Below are 17488 nucleotides of genomic sequence, written 5' to 3' on the forward strand. Positions count from 1 at the left end.
AGCCAAATCTACAGTATCATTTAATTCTTTTATAAGTTTTTCGTGCGGAATTTTAGTATATAGCGTACTAAAATCATAAGTAGCTATAGATTTTGCTTTTATTCTGGAATTTATTTTATCTAATTTTTCTTTCACTGGTTTGGAATTATTTACTACCCAAAATAGATTTATATTGCTATAGAATTTACTTTTCAGGTGAAAATTATTTATTTGATTTATAATTAATTTAAATATTTTAGATATAGCTTTACTTAGAGGTTTAGTGATGCACGTCTTTGAACCTACAATAAATCTAGCCCCAACTGGATTTTTATGCATTTTAGGTATCCAATACATACATGGAAGATTTTTGTGTTTATCTTCTAACTTTAATCCTACTTTTTCATTTATAATACTATTATTCAAAATAATACTATCTAAATTACTATTACTTACTTTATAAGTATCCGAATCGTTTCCTATAAGTCCTACTTCTATCAATAACCGTTGTATATAATATTTTTTACATATAAAGGCTATATTGTTTGCCGCTTTATCAATCGGAACTATTACGAACTTTTCTTGAAGTATTTTAAGTTCCTCCCGTATTTCTGAATTTTTTAAAAGAGGATTGGTTTTTCTAGGGCGTTTAAATTGTTTTATATGTTTAACCTTTTTATTTACGCATTCAATTATACTATTTTTCCATGCATCAAACGTAGACTGTGCTAATTTATATTTCTTTACCATAGACATAATAAAACCTTCTAGTGCTTTAGTAACTTCTTTAACGCATTTAGTGTAATTTAGGCATTTAGGTTCTCTATAATTTGGACCCTTACTAAGTAGTTTTCTTAATTTCGAATTATTTACTATATTTAAATCTCCTGTAATTACATGTTTTATCTCATTATTACAGAACGGAGAGGAATTACATTCACATTCTGGAATATTTATATTATTATCTTTTATATTTATATGTTCTACCGTTTTCTTATAATTAAAAATCTTATTGCGTATTGTTGGCCCTAGTTTATATGTAACTATTGGTTTTTGATCTTTTTTCTGGAACTCATTTGGTAGCAATTGAATATTTTTTTGTTTATTAAATATTTTAGGTAAATTTACATCATCAAAACCTTTATTTTCATACAAAACTACACAAACATTTTTAGGTTTCTTTTTTATATCGTTCCCTGGTGGCTTATATAATTTAGTGTCAATTATATCTAGAATATATTCATACCATTGAATGAAATAGTCCTTCTTATATATCATATCAGGTTGTAATAATATTTTAGATGCTATTTCCTTCAAAACTTTCTTTTTTGTTTGATTAAGCAATTTTCTTATATAATTGAACGACTCATAAATTTTATTAATAATTATATCTTTAATTTTACTAAAAAAATCCTCACATGAAATAACTGATTTTCTATTATTTCTATTAACATGAGTTCTATCTCTAATATCGTAGCGAGGCAAAGCTGGATATAATCTACCTATAATTTCAGAATCTTGTAGGTTATTTTTTTTAACTTTACTATTCAACCCATATGGGTAAATTACTCGCATTTTTTTAATTTTATCGTCTTCCTTATCCTGACGCATCCTTAGGATATCGTTATCTACATTACCTAGACTATTATATCCATTACATTTAAATTTTTCAATTATTTGCACGGAAAAAGACGACTGACTACATATATATGCTATATATATATATGCTATATATATATATATATGCTATATATATATATATATGCTATATATATATATATGCTATATATATATATATGCTATATATATATATATGCTATATATATATATATGCTATATATATATATATATATATGCTATATATATATATATGCTATATATATATATATGCTATATATATATATATGCTATATATATATATATGCTATATATATATATATGCTATATATATATATATATATATGCTATATATATATATATGCTATATATATATATATATGCTATATATATATATATGCTATATATATATATATGCTATATATATATATGCTATATATATATATGCTATATATATATATATGCTATATATATATATATGCTATATATATATATATATGCTATATATATATATGCTATATATATATATATGCTATATATATATATATGCTATATATATATATGCTATATATATATATATATATGCTATATATATATATATATGCTATATATATATATATGCTATATATATATATATATGCTATATATATATACATGCTATATATATATATGCTATATATATATATGCTATATATGCTATATATATATATATATATGCTATATATATATATATGCTATATATATATATGCTATATATATATATATATGCTATATATATATATATGCTATATATATATGCTATATATATATATGCTATATATATATATATGCTATATATATATGCTATATATATATATGCTATATATATATATATATGCTATATATATATATATATGCTATATATATATATATGCTATATATATATATATATGCTATATATATATATGCTATATATATATATGCTATATATATATATGCTATATATATATATATGCTATATATATATATATATATATGCTATATATATATATATGCTATATATATATATATATGCTATATATATATATATATGCTATATATATATATATGCTATATATATATATATGCTATATATATATATATGCTATATATATATATATGCTATATATATATATGCTATATATATATATATATGCTATATATATATATATATGCTATATATATATATATATATATATGCTATATATATATATATATATATGCTATATATATATATATATATGCTATATATATATATATATATATATGCTATATATATATATATATATATGCTATATATATATATATATGCTATATATATATATATATATGCTATATATATATATATGCTATATATATATATATGCTATATATATATATATATATATGCTATATATATATATATATGCTATATATATATATATATATGCTATATATATATATATGCTATATATATATATATGCTATATATATATATATATGCTATATATATATATATGCTATATATATATATATGCTATATATATATATATGCTATATATATATATATATGCTATATATATATATGCTATATATATATATATGCTATATATATATATGCTATATATATATATATATATATGCTATATATATATATGCTATATATATATATGCTATATATATATATATATATATATATATATGCTATATATATATATATATGCTATATATATATACATGCTATATATATATATGCTATATATATATATATATATATGCTATATATATATATATATGCTATATATATATATATGCTATATATATATATATGCTATATATATATATATGCTATATATATATATATATGCTATATATATATATATGCTATATATATATATATATATGCTATATATATATATATATGCTATATATATATATATGCTATATATATATATATATATGCTATATATATATATGCTATATATATATATGCTATATATATATATATGCTATATATATATATATATATATATATGCTATATATATATATATGCTATATATATATATATGCTATATATATATATATATATATGCTATATATATATATATATATGCTATATATATATATATATGCTATATATATATATATATATGCTATATATATATATATATATGCTATATATATATATATATGCTATATATATATATGCTATATATATATATATATGCTATATATATATATATATGCTATATATATATATATATGCTATATATATATATATATGCTATATATATATATATATATATATATGCTATATATATATATATATGCTATATATATATATATATGCTATATATATATATATATATATATGCTATATATATATATATATATGCTATATATATATATATATATGCTATATATATATATATATGCTATATATATATATATATGCTATATATATATATATATGCTATATATATATATATATGCTATATATATATATATATATGCTATATATATATATATGCTATATATATATATATGCTATATATATATATGCTATATATATATGCTATATATATATGCTATATATATATATATATGCTATATATATATGCTATATATATATGCTATATATATATATGCTATATATATATGCTATATATATATATGCTATATATATATATGCTATATATGCTCTATCTATATATATATATATATATGCTTTATATATATATATATCTATATGCTTTATATATATATATATATATATATGCTTTATATATATATATATATATATATGCTTTATATATATATATATATATATATATATATATGCTTTATATATATATATATATGCTTTATATATATATATATATATATATATGCTTTATATATATATATATATATATGCTTTATATATATATATATATGCTTTATATATATATATATATATATATATATGCTTTATATATATATATATATATATATATGCTTTATATATATATATATATATATATATATGCTTTATATATATATATATATATATATATGCTTTATATATATATATATATATATGCTTTATATATATATATATATATATATATGCTTTATATATATATATATATATATATATGCTTTATATATATATATATATATATGCTTTATATATATATATATATATATATATGCTTTATATATATATATATATATATATGCTTTATATATATATATATATATATGCTTTATATATATATATATATATATGCTTTATATATATATATATATATATGCTTTATATATATATATATATATGCTTTATATATATATATATATATATATGCTTTATATATATATATATATATATGCTTTATATATATATATATATATATGCTTTATATATATATATATATATATATATGCTTTATATATATATATATATATATATATGCTTTATATATATATATATATATATATGCTTTATATATATATATATATATATATGCTCTATCTATATATATATATATGCTATATATATATATGCTTTATATATATATATATGTATGCTACATTTTTTTATTTTTTGTTCCATTTAGTTTGTTTTAATAACTCTTGCTGACATTTTCTGGAGTAATAACGGTACATTTTAGTGGACCTATTTTTTTCCCGTGTTTTAATGTCATTTTGTCTGGGTCATGTTTACATTTGCTTTTCTTTTTTATTTTTTATTCTTTCAGCATTTAATTTTAGTTTTTGTCATCTTCACTGATTATTTTTAATTACATTTTGGCTCAGCAGCCGTTTCAAATGCATATCCTGTTCTTCTTTTATGACTAGTATTCGAATTTTTCCACGTGTTCCTTGTACATATTTGTGAATTATGCCGTGGATTTCGGCATTTTGGATTATTTTTTACCGTCTTCTAATTACGTGATTTCCTTGGATTTTACTTGTGGAAATGGAAATTTAATTAACTTTCTTGGATGTACATGTTTGGATTTTACCGTCATTGGATTATTTACCTTTCACCAAACTATCCATTCACGTGAAATCACCTTTTTCGTCACCATATTCCCTCTGCTTCACTTATTTTTATCAAGTATGATCTTTGACTTACTTGCAGTTTCATCAGATACTTTTGTATGCAAAATCTGATCCCGCATTTTGGTAATTTCTACCTTCTGAGGTGAAGGAAAGTATTTCTTCGAAACTCAGCAGATTAAGGACTATCCACTTAAAGTGTTTCCTTTTCAGATTAAATATGTTTTTACCTTTTGTTCAAAGTGTTTTTTAACATGTTTTATAAACTATAAGTGCTATCTCCTATTTGGTTTTATCAAGCTTTTACATCTGGATGAGATTACTTTATAAATATTAATTCTTTAATATTTATAATATACTTCAGTTTTACCATCTTAGATCATTTTGGTAAATTTAATTGTAATTTTTATTTTATTATAAGCTCCCATTTTGTTTGGCTTTTTATTCTCTACACCTTCCTCTGTCTGCCAAAAATATCCCTATTCCTATCCACAAGAATATATCCACAAATTTGTTCTCGCTTTAAACACTTTCCTAAAAAATATAAGGTGGAAGGCTTATCACCATGATTTAAGCATTAAGAATAAACTTAAAGCGCCTATTTCCTCTGAAGATCAACCTCACCCAGAAATCTTAAATGAACTCCCTATCAATTCTCGTAGAGAACAAAAGAAAATCCAAAGAATTGCTGCCAAATTTTAAGGATTGAAAACCACTGCCCACCACAAATACAACCTTTACCTTGAGGAGTTTGAGAATTCCATGTTAAATTTAGCCAAAAAAATTAAATTAAAGAAACAAAAACATAATCCGGTTACTCAAAAATGATTTTGCCGAGAAAGTTAAAAAGAATAAACATCTTCGTCCCTTCTTATAAGAAAAAAAATTATTATAAACTTGACTATCCTACATATAAAAGACTTTTGTATATAGAACTTAATAAATCTTATAAAATAGTCCCTCGTAGGACTTAAGATTCCATTAATTCTGAAGCTAAACATTTACTGATTTCTATGAATATTCATAACTTCACTGAAATTTCTCCAGGTACCCCAGATTCACCCTCAAAGATCATAAACCTTATTTCTATGACAACCCCTCCATCAGATTGATCTGCCCATCTAACTCTGATTTAGGTGCTGTAACCAAAAATATCTTAGATAGAATCATCCCTTCTATTAAAGAAAAAGTAAGTTTCCCTCTTTAGCTAAATTCAGATTCCCTAATTGGTTTGTCTCCCTTAAAAATAAACACCTTAACTTCATAACCTTTGACATCCAAAATTATTATCAATCCATTTCTCAGATTCTTTTAAATAAGGCTCTAATCTTTGCTAAAAGAAATTCTGACTTAACTAATTTAGAAATAAAATTAATTCTCCTAGCGAGAAAGTTCTTATACAATTTAATCATAAGTTTTGGGTAGAAAGGACACCTGATAATTTTGACATCTTGATGGGTGCTTCTGACTCTGCAGAAGTTACCGATTTAGTTGGACTCTTCTCACTGAAAGAACTTAAATACCACTTTAAACATATTCAACTTTATAGAGATGGTGCCCTTTTTACTACAACAGCCAGGCCAAGAGAGTACAACAAAACAATTAAAAAATTACATAGCTTCTTTAATAACTTTGGCCTTTCTATAATTATCGAACCAAAAAAAAAAAACTTCAAATTTTCTAGATGTTACACTTAATCTTAACCCTGAAACTCATAGCCCCTATCATAAACCCAACCTTATGCTTTTATATGTCCAGAAATCTTCTAACCACCCCAACTCAATTATAAAATCTATAGTACCATCTGCCTCTAGAAGAATTTCTGCTCTTTTTGCTGATAAAAAAACTTTTAATCAAAATGCTACTTCAATAATGCCTTAAGGAACTCGGGACACAAGGAAAAGATTAAATACAACCATTATGCTCCTCCTGCAGGTCTTAAATCTGTAATCATACACAATATGACTCATAAGAAACCAGTTCAAATAACAAGATCTGCCGCTATCAATAACAATGAACCAGTCTACATATATCATCCAAACCAAAATACTAATTGTAATACCTCTAACCCACCCAGTCACATCAGGAGAAAGAAAAATATTTGGTTTAATCCTCCATTTAGCATAAATGTCAAAACTAATATACCTAAGGAATTCTTCAACATTGTACAAAACTCTTTCAAATACTCACACAGATATAATTCTATTTTCAATAAAAACTCATTCAGGATTTCTTATTCAACAATGCCTAATTTAGCACAAAGAATCTTAACATCTAATAACAAAAAATCCCTTTCACAATTAAACCCAAAACTAACTCTAATTGTAATAACAAACATCTTTGTCCACTCAATAATGATCGCATCCATAAAGATGTTATATATTCATGCACAATTACTGAGCTCCCACACAATCCTCCCATAACAGACACTAATATTTTGCCTTCATGTTATCCTTCTTCCCATCCTCCATCTGATATAGTTACTAATCCAATATACCACTCGAGCAGCCCCTCCATACAACTAGCAATAATAATGATGATGATAATAATAATATTAATGAGAATAATATTTCTCCTACCAGCCATCCTAACACTAACAACACTCATGATCCCCTCCAAAATAGTCCTCGTACAATCATTGTCCCACCCTTTGTTGGACACCATGAACAAAATTCAAATTATTTAACTAATACAAATCAGCAAATTAATATTAATATCAGACCTTGAGCTTTTAATAAAGTACATACATATATCGCCGCTACTTCAACATTAATTAAGAAAAGAATATCAAACCACATTTCTTTTAACAACCATAATTCTAATAATAACCAAGGAACTTGTCTAACCACTTTAATTAAAAACCTTAACTCTAATAATACCCTCTTCTCAATCAAATGGACTATCATAAAAAAAGTTGTCTTATACTCAAGGCTCTAAGTCATGTCACCTCTGCACAACCGAAGCTATAACTATAATTACTTCCCCTCAATATAATAAATTCTAAAAACGAACTGATCTCTTTCTGTAAACACAAATCCAAATTTAATTATGGTAATTTTGAAATTACATAGTTATTACTTTAACCTTTCAGATAGATATATATATATATTTCTGTAACATTATCAGATAGATATATATATTTCTGTAACATTATCGTTTTTTTCTACATACTTTAATACTTTATAACTTAATAATCTTTTATTTTAATTCTTTATTTGTTGGCCGTTTTTTTTTAATCTGAAATTTCCGTTTTAGTCTTTAAATATTCCTATCTATCTAATATATCAATCTACCCACACATTCATATCCTGTATGTATATTTACTTATATTTACTATATGCATTTACTTATATACTTACTTGCTTTATCAGGAATTTGCAGATACCGGCCATCCTCTCCCATTAAAAAAAAATTATTTCTATTTTATATTTCTATTTTATATTTCTATTTTATATTTCTATTTTATATTTCTATTTTATATTTCTATTTTATATTTCTATTTTATATTTCTATTTTATATTTCTATTTTATATTTCTATTTTATATTTCTATTTTATATTTTATTTTATATTTTATTTTATATTTTATTTTATATTTTATTTTATATTTTATTTTATTTTATATTTTATTTTATATTTTATTTTATATTTTATTTTATATTTTATTTTATATTTTATTTTATATTTTATTTTATATTTTATTTTATATTTTATTTTATATTTTATATTATATTTTATATTATATTTTATATTATATTTTATATTATATTTTATATTATATTATATTTTATATTATATTATATTATATTATATTTTATTTTATATTTTATTTTATATTATATTTTACTTTTATTTACTTTGATTTTTTTTTTTGATTTTTTTTTTTTAAAATTTTTTATTTTTGATTTTTTTTTTACGACCACAGGAAGCAAAGTTACGATCGAGCAAAGTTGACAATATTTCAAAATTGATGAGATAAATCAGCATATATCCTCCATTTTCATATAGATAATAGTTCCAGAATTATTTTCATGTAGCGGCACTGATGAGTTGTGAAACAACGAAACAGGTCTGTATGTCGATGACTAAAATATATTTTATAAAGCTCCCCTCTTTGGTAGAGCACTCTCGTAAATTATCTTACTCGCTACTTAATTTAGCTGAAATAATGCGAAGCTCGCGATTTGTTTACAAACAAACGTTTGAGCCCTCTACGAGTAGCGGACGGATGTTTATTTAAATAATCGTTCGGACAGGTTAATTTCGGCCACTGATTCCGTAGTCAAGGGGTAGGACTGCCGACTGTCATCACGACGGTTCTAGGTTCGATCCTCGGCTTGGGAGAGGTGTTAGTCTAGCGGCACTGATGAGTTGTGAAACAACGAAACAGGTCTGTATGTCGATGACTAAAATATATTTTATAAAGCTCCCCTCTTTGGTAGAGCACTCTCGTAAATTATCTTACTCGCTACTTAATTTAGCTGAAATAATGCGAAGCTCGCGATTTGTTTACAAACAAACGTTTGAGCCCTCTACGAGTAGCGGACGGATGTTTATTTAAATAATCGTTCGGACAGGTTAATTTCGGCCACTGATTCCGTAGTCAAGGGGTAGGACTGCCGACTGTCATCACGACGGTTCTAGGTTCGATCCTCGGCTTGGGAGAGGTGTTAGTCTAGCGGCACTGATGAGTTGTGAAACAACGAAACAGGTCTGTATGTCGATGACTAAAATATATTTTATATTATATATAATATAAAATTCCGTTCAATTAATAATTATCCCGGAATTCCACAGAATTTTCTTTAAATTTTCTAGAAATCAAATCAGAAAAACGGTCGCTAAGTGCGTCATGCGCTGAGCTAAGTTTTCTATTTTTAAGAGAATACTTGTCTTAATAGACTACTGATCTTTTTATTCTGAGTTTATCAATTTAAAAAATTTTTCAAGTTTTTCAAATTTGATTTCAAAACAATATTTTGTTTTTAACGCTTTTAGTGCATGTGTACTAAAAGCGTTAAAAAACATGTACTAAGTACATGCGTTTAACTTCTTATTTGTACTGAAGGTAGAATGGTGGGGTTTTTTTTTTTTTTTTTTTTTTTTTTTTTGGGTTTTATTTTTTATGGTCAAAAAATAACAAAAACAAATAAAAGGTACTTGTGCACTTATGCTACCATGCTGAAATAACGTTATTATTTAGAAACCTGTTCTTAACACATGTGGAAAGAAGGGTGTTTTTTGTTAACTATTCTGTACTTTAATCTAATAATTAAATAAAAAGATATTGTGAAACTTGAATTTATTTTTAACTCTAGACCATTTTTTCGACTCTATAAAACAAACCATTTTTTTTTTTTTTTTTTTTTAACTGAAGATATCTAAATAATAATGATAATAATTAGGTGGTTTGATAAAGAATTTCATTGTGATGCATTTTGTAAATTTTTACCTTGTTTCCACCTTAACATTTTTCTTTTTAAGGTTTTCAGGTATGCTGAAAACGAATATCGCATTGAAATTTTCCGCAAATAAGTAGCTTTCCGGATATTAAGCAATGTCATTTCTTACATTATTGCTGGTGGTCATCTTGGTATCCACGTTTATGCATAGTTTCTCGGGGTTGCGCTTGTGTGTACCAAGATGGCTACCAGCAATAATCTAAGGAATGACATTGCTTAATATCCAGAAAACTACTCATTTGCAGAAAAATTTAAATGCGATATTCGTTTTCAGTATACCTGAAAACCTGTAGAAGTGATCATTTTAAATGTTAAGGTGGAAACAAGGTAAAAAAATTAGTTTTATTTCTTTGTTTACATAATTAAATTTTCAGTAAAACAACAGAATAGAAATGACAAAAAATTACCATCAACTGGTGGATATATACTTGTTGCTTATCAGGATTCCTGGTATCCTGGTACTGTGAAAGTTACATTGAGGATTCGTGCAGCATACGATTTATGGTTGCATCTCAGAAAACATGGGTTGGACTGGTCCCAAAATGCAAAAGTTCTGGTCGACTATGGGAATTTCCATCTTTTACAGAAATCCAAAATCTATATGAAAAATTTTTTTGATTTCTGAGATTAATTCATATCTACTCCATTTTTTTTTTTTTTTTCTTTGAGGGGAGTAGTAAATACCGATCATGAATGCTTTTTAGGCATTCAATGGCTATACCCAAGATTAAGCTTTCCTTTGAGGAGGCAGGAAAATGCCTATTCTCAAAGATATAGTTAAATACTATAATACTTAGTTTTGTTTATAAATAGACACCCACTCTGATACCATGCGCCAGTTTTAAAAAAATTGAAATTTGTACATCTGAATTTATAATTCATGGCTTATGGTAAAGAGATACATCAGATTTGACTGCATAATCAGAAAGAGCACACAATTTTACATAAGACTGTCAAGTTTCATGAGAATACCTTCAAAAGTAAATAAATTGTGGCGAAATTACCAAATTTCTTGAAATGTTGAAGTCCGTAATTCAGCCCACTTTTTCTAAAGAAAAATGACCACGCCTAAATTTTGGCACTTAAAATTCTCATAACTTTTGAACTAATGGTATTTGCATAATTCAAACGTTTTAAACATCTTTTACATAGTTCTTTTCATGCAAGTTGATAAAATAACAATTATCTAAAAAGAAAAAAAAATCAACTTGTAATGCTAGTGTAAGCCTGAAATGCTGGAAGCATGTAATAATTGATCTGCCATCATTATATGTATATATGTGTGTATATATATATATATATATATATATATATATATATATGTATGTATGTATGAATTCATATCAATTGGACTGTTTATCGTCGATTCGTACGTTGAGTTATTTGGAAAATTATGTGTGAATTTGTCAACATCATCATCATTATCATGCACTGCATAAGTGTGAGTCTAAAACAAGCTTTTTATTTAAAAAAAAAAAAAAAAAAAAAAAGGAAAAAGATCACGAAGGAAAAGGGACAAAAACGTTCCAGCCGCTCATCACTTACTATGTATGACTTTTGGAATGTTCCTTCGTGTGTATTTTACATGTATATGTGTGTGTACGTATGTATAGGCATATGTATGTATGTGCATATATGTGTGCCTCTACGTGATTATGGTTGCATGTGTGTGCACATACATATGTTGGCATGCATCTGTATGTACGCATGTGTTTATTGTCATGTGTATATGGGGTGGAGAGGACTCCCGTAAGCCATGGTGAAGGCAACCCCTCTAGGAGAAGCAAATCTTAGATTAAAAAACAAAACAAAGCAGGAGACCAGTACCCGTATTAAGCTGGTTTGCAGTTTGACTTGTTGCTGGCTATCTTGCTGGATGTCAACATTTTGAACCGAGAGAGATTAGCTGTCGTACAAAGCTAAAACTCTGTAACATCATCTGTGTATAGATACTCCCTCAGTCATGAAAAAGTTGTCGCGTGTAGGCCTGAAATGCTGGAAGCATGTAATAATTGATCTGCCATCATTATATGTATGTATAGGTGTATGTATGTTCATGTACAGGTGTATGTATATGTATGTGTGTATGTATATATATATATATATTGTTTGTATATGTATGTATGTGCATGTTTGTGTATGAGTGCATATTTAAGTATGTGTATGTATATGTAGGTAAGTGTATGTGTGTGTGTGTGTGTATATATATATATATGTGTGTGTGTATTTTTATGTATGTACATGTATATGTATGTATAAATGTTTACAGATATGTATGTATGTATGCCATTGACCGTCTTCTGTATGTTTATGTGTATGTATGCATGCATATGTGTATATGTATGTATGTATGCATGTATATATGTGTATGTATACTAGTGACCGTCTTCAGTGTCCTGTCTGTTTGAGCGTGTGAAGTCATTTTCTGCTCATGGACTTTCAATGCCTGAGGGAGTGGCAGTCGTCTAACAAGACGTTGCAATCATCATATATTACGAATGCAAACAAAAAATAATAAAATGATATTCATGAAATGCAAATGAACATTGAAACACATGAGCCCTGGGTTCGGTACTTCTTACTGAAAGAATGGGGAGACTCTTTTAAAACCTGGAAAATTTGCAATAGACAAACAATGTATGAAAGTAATGAAGATGTAACACACAATGGTAACTTTCAAAGTTAAATTTTATTACAAAAAAAAAAAAAATTATAGCATTTTAATATGCATGTTATAGAGTGACACATGCACATTAATATTTTTGTGTCCATATTTGCTTTCCTTCTCACAAGTTGAAAAATAAACGTTTAACTTTTAATCTGGAGGATAGCCAGCTCTCCTAAAATGGAGTACTGAATGGAAGGAAAATATTTTCCCCCAGTCGGAAGTTCATCTTGACTGAGGACAGGTAGATACTAGACTTTGACACCAACATGAAAGGTGGCAAATTCGAATTCTTTTTACTAATTACCAATGGGTAATTTTCTAGTTTACAATAGTGGATATTGCTTGAAAACAACTTTTATTTTTATAAAATCATGATTTATGTACTCTTTAATTATTCATCATAAATTAGTTAACAATAGATGGATTTTGCATTCAAATTTTTTAACATTGAATGCTTTTTTTTTAATTGGAGAAAATTATTAATTACAAAAAAAAAAAAAAAAAAAGAAAAATCTATGTATAATACCAATAAATCATAATGTATTTGGATGAAATTACTGTAAATTAGGAAATTTTCCACCTTTCCAGAAACTGTCAACTTCTAATTAGTAGTACAAGACAAGTAATTTTCTGTAAATGCAAACAAACATTTCTATTTACTTTATATATCTCTTTATATATTCTTTTACTTTCTATTTACTTTATATATCCCTACACTTGGCCTTTTGGTCAAGATCAAAGTGTAGTATCTGTTCTTCAGATGCTGCACTCCATTTTCTTGTTCTCTTTCGGTGGAGGAGAAATCCTTCACGACTGAGACAATTTTTATTTTTGTACCTTTTCTCCACGTTAAAAAACGACCCTGGTGTCTAACTCTGTCCCGTGGGGAGGCATTGTAAATAGGTACTTTATATATCTTTATTGTCAAGGTTAACATTTAATTACATTTTTTTTTTTTCTCTTAGGTTCAGTGGTCAAGCTGTAACATTTTTTCTACGCAAGACAACGCTGCAGCAGCCATAGCCCAAACTGGTGTGCCTGTCTATGCCTGGAAAGGGGAAACGGATGAAGAATACATCTGGTGTATTGAACAGGTGCATTTAAAAACAATTTAATTTGAATATTTCTAGTGTTCATAGGAAAATTTCAAATATTAACTTAGAGATTAATAATAGCAAAAAAACAATGTTTCTCTTTAATTTGTATTAAAACCAAAATGTTTGAAAATTCAGTTTGCTAGTTAATGATACACTTTGTTAGGTTTGTGCAAAAATGTTGCTTATTGACATTCAGCTTCAAAAGATCATAACTCTTTTCATAATAAACTTGACTATTAATCGAAATAAGAACCATTAGAATCAACACATTTTGCCAACAAGAAGCAAGTTTATTTATCCCGTTAGCATAGAAATCTGGGGTTCTGGAAGCGATGAAGTCATTGAAGGCCAATTTAGCATCTCATTTTTCATGCAGGAAGTTGTCGAGATACTTGAAAAAGTGATAATCGGTGGGCAAGAGGTTCGGTGAATATGGCGGATGAGGTAGTCTTGTAGCCCAATTCGTTCAGCTTCTGCAGAGTCATTTGAGCAACATGCTGGCGAGCATTGTCATGTTGTGCCACACGCTCGTTAGTGGTTTCTGGGCCAAACACATCATTGACATCACAAACTGTCTTGACAACTTTTTGGCCTAGTTTGAACTGAAAAGAAAATTGTGCAGATTTGAATTTTGTCCATGCTATCAAAAAGACCTGCAAAAAATGAATGTAGAGATTGAGAACGGTAACGAATACGATTTGATAGATCAAAAAACGTGCTTCAAAATGATATATAACATGGCTATATATATATATATATATATATATATGAAATAATTCAGAAATCATAAAAATAACATGTGAGAAAATATTGTTTTTTGCACCAACCTAATATTCCTCCTAGCTTTTCTAGCATTGTGCTTTTCAAGTCATGATTTTGTACTTTTCTTCAAATCCTAGATTTTTAATGAAAATTTAACTTAAGATGTTGCTGCAAAATATTTGTTCAGGAATATTTGTTTCCCGGCTCCCTACCCCCTTTTTTCTTTTTCTCCTTCCTTTACTGGCCCAATTAGTAGGACATCAGAATATGCTGACTGTACCCTTACAGAGAGTAAAAGTCCCTCCATTAGGCCATCTGTTAGCATGGGTGGTGACCTGTGATGTTTTGGGTGGTTTAGCAAACCTGATCTGGGTACAAAGAGGATGTGGCCTTGCAGCACCTCACTTTGAAACTTACCTAAGCTAGACGGCTGGATAGAGAGGCCTGATCCAATCAAATGGTTTGTCATAACAAACCCAAATTCAGAAGACAAAATCAACACCCACATAAACACAAGTATCATAAAAATAAAAACAATTCTCCAAACTACTGAATTAGGAGGCAGCAACTCTAGGGTCAATTAGTTTTGAGAAAAGGGTCTGACATTGTACCTCTCCGACTGTTCTTACTATTTTCTTGCGTAGTGAAACAAGAAAAAGTTCTTGTAGACTCCTCAAATACGAGCATACCTTCTTGTATCTCTGCCTAACCTTCTTAGACGCCAAAATTTTCAAAAATTTGGATACCATGAGAATTTGTTACAACTGACCAGTGTGTTAAATGTATTAAAAAAAAAAAAACACAACAATACAAATGCACAAACATGCCAACTAGAGAACACCACCCAGCTTACACAAGGATCTGCAATATATGAAAAAAAGAAAATAACGGTAATACAATATCAAAACGTTTCCTTCCTCAAAGCAAGGAAAATTATACAACTATATATGGAGGACAAAAGTTACATACAAATTACCAAAAGAGAAATCACAGAAAAAAAAATAAATATGACCTACTCGTTGCAAAAGATCTAAATGATTGGCAAAAATTCATAACCAAAATAAAGCTTACAATCAAAAATACCACAAACTTGAACACCTATCTTGAAATAAACCAAGATCAAATAAATCAAACCAAACAAAAATAGAAGCTCTACAAATTCTTAGCACATCTGGAACCAAAGAGTCACCTGTCCAAGAAAGAATCAATAAAAATGAGAATTAAACAAAGCAAGAACCCAAATCCCCTCAACACAACATCACGATCACAAACTAAAACAAAAAATAAGCAAGAAGTACTGAAACCATGAAAGTTGACAGCAACAATCCAAAACAAGAAAAAGAAATATAAACCATAGCAAATAAAATACTACAATGAAATATAAGAGGCCTAAAAATTAATATCGAAGAAATAATACTCATCAAAAACCTTTTGTAATGTAATGATTTGCCTTCAAGAAAAGCACTTAAAAGAAAACAAGATTACTATAAAATATTACTCAATATATAACTGCATAAACAAAACAGTCACTAGTGGATCATCATTACTCATAAATAAATATATTCCACACAGTACTGTAAGCCTAAAAACAAATATGCAAGCTGTTGCAATACTACACTAAGCAATAACACTCTGATCACTTTATATACCACCAAATAAAACAAAGAAAATAGAACTAAACGATTTAATCCAACAATTACCAAAGTTTTTTTTATTGATGTGAGAACTATAGTGCAGTAAAAAAAAAAAACAAGAGGTCAAATCATTTTAAAAAAATACACAACCAAAACCAGTTATGTTTACTCGATAACAAAGAACACTTGCCTCCATCTAGCAGCAGGAACATGTATCGGCAATGGACC

At 26.3% G+C, this 17488-nt stretch overlaps 1 protein-coding gene across 1 annotated transcript in view; it reads left to right on the plus strand.

Moving 5' to 3' along the window:
- The window catches only part of LOC145281664 (adenosylhomocysteinase A-like), a 124805-nt gene that overhangs the window by 63520 nt on the left and 43797 nt on the right, over window positions 1-17488 (plus strand). The window contains exon 3 of the mRNA XM_080132216.1: window positions 14733-14861. Within this exon, the coding sequence (XP_079988342.1) occupies window positions 14733-14861 (129 nt within the window). The remainder of the gene's footprint in view (window positions 1-14732; window positions 14862-17488) is intronic.

The sequence above is a fragment of the Euprymna scolopes genome, chromosome 1 (genome assembly GCF_053919585.1).
Source record: "Euprymna scolopes isolate OS-2025 chromosome 1, ASM5391958v1, whole genome shotgun sequence".
Lineage (NCBI taxonomy): Eukaryota > Metazoa > Mollusca > Cephalopoda > Sepiida > Sepiolidae > Euprymna > Euprymna scolopes.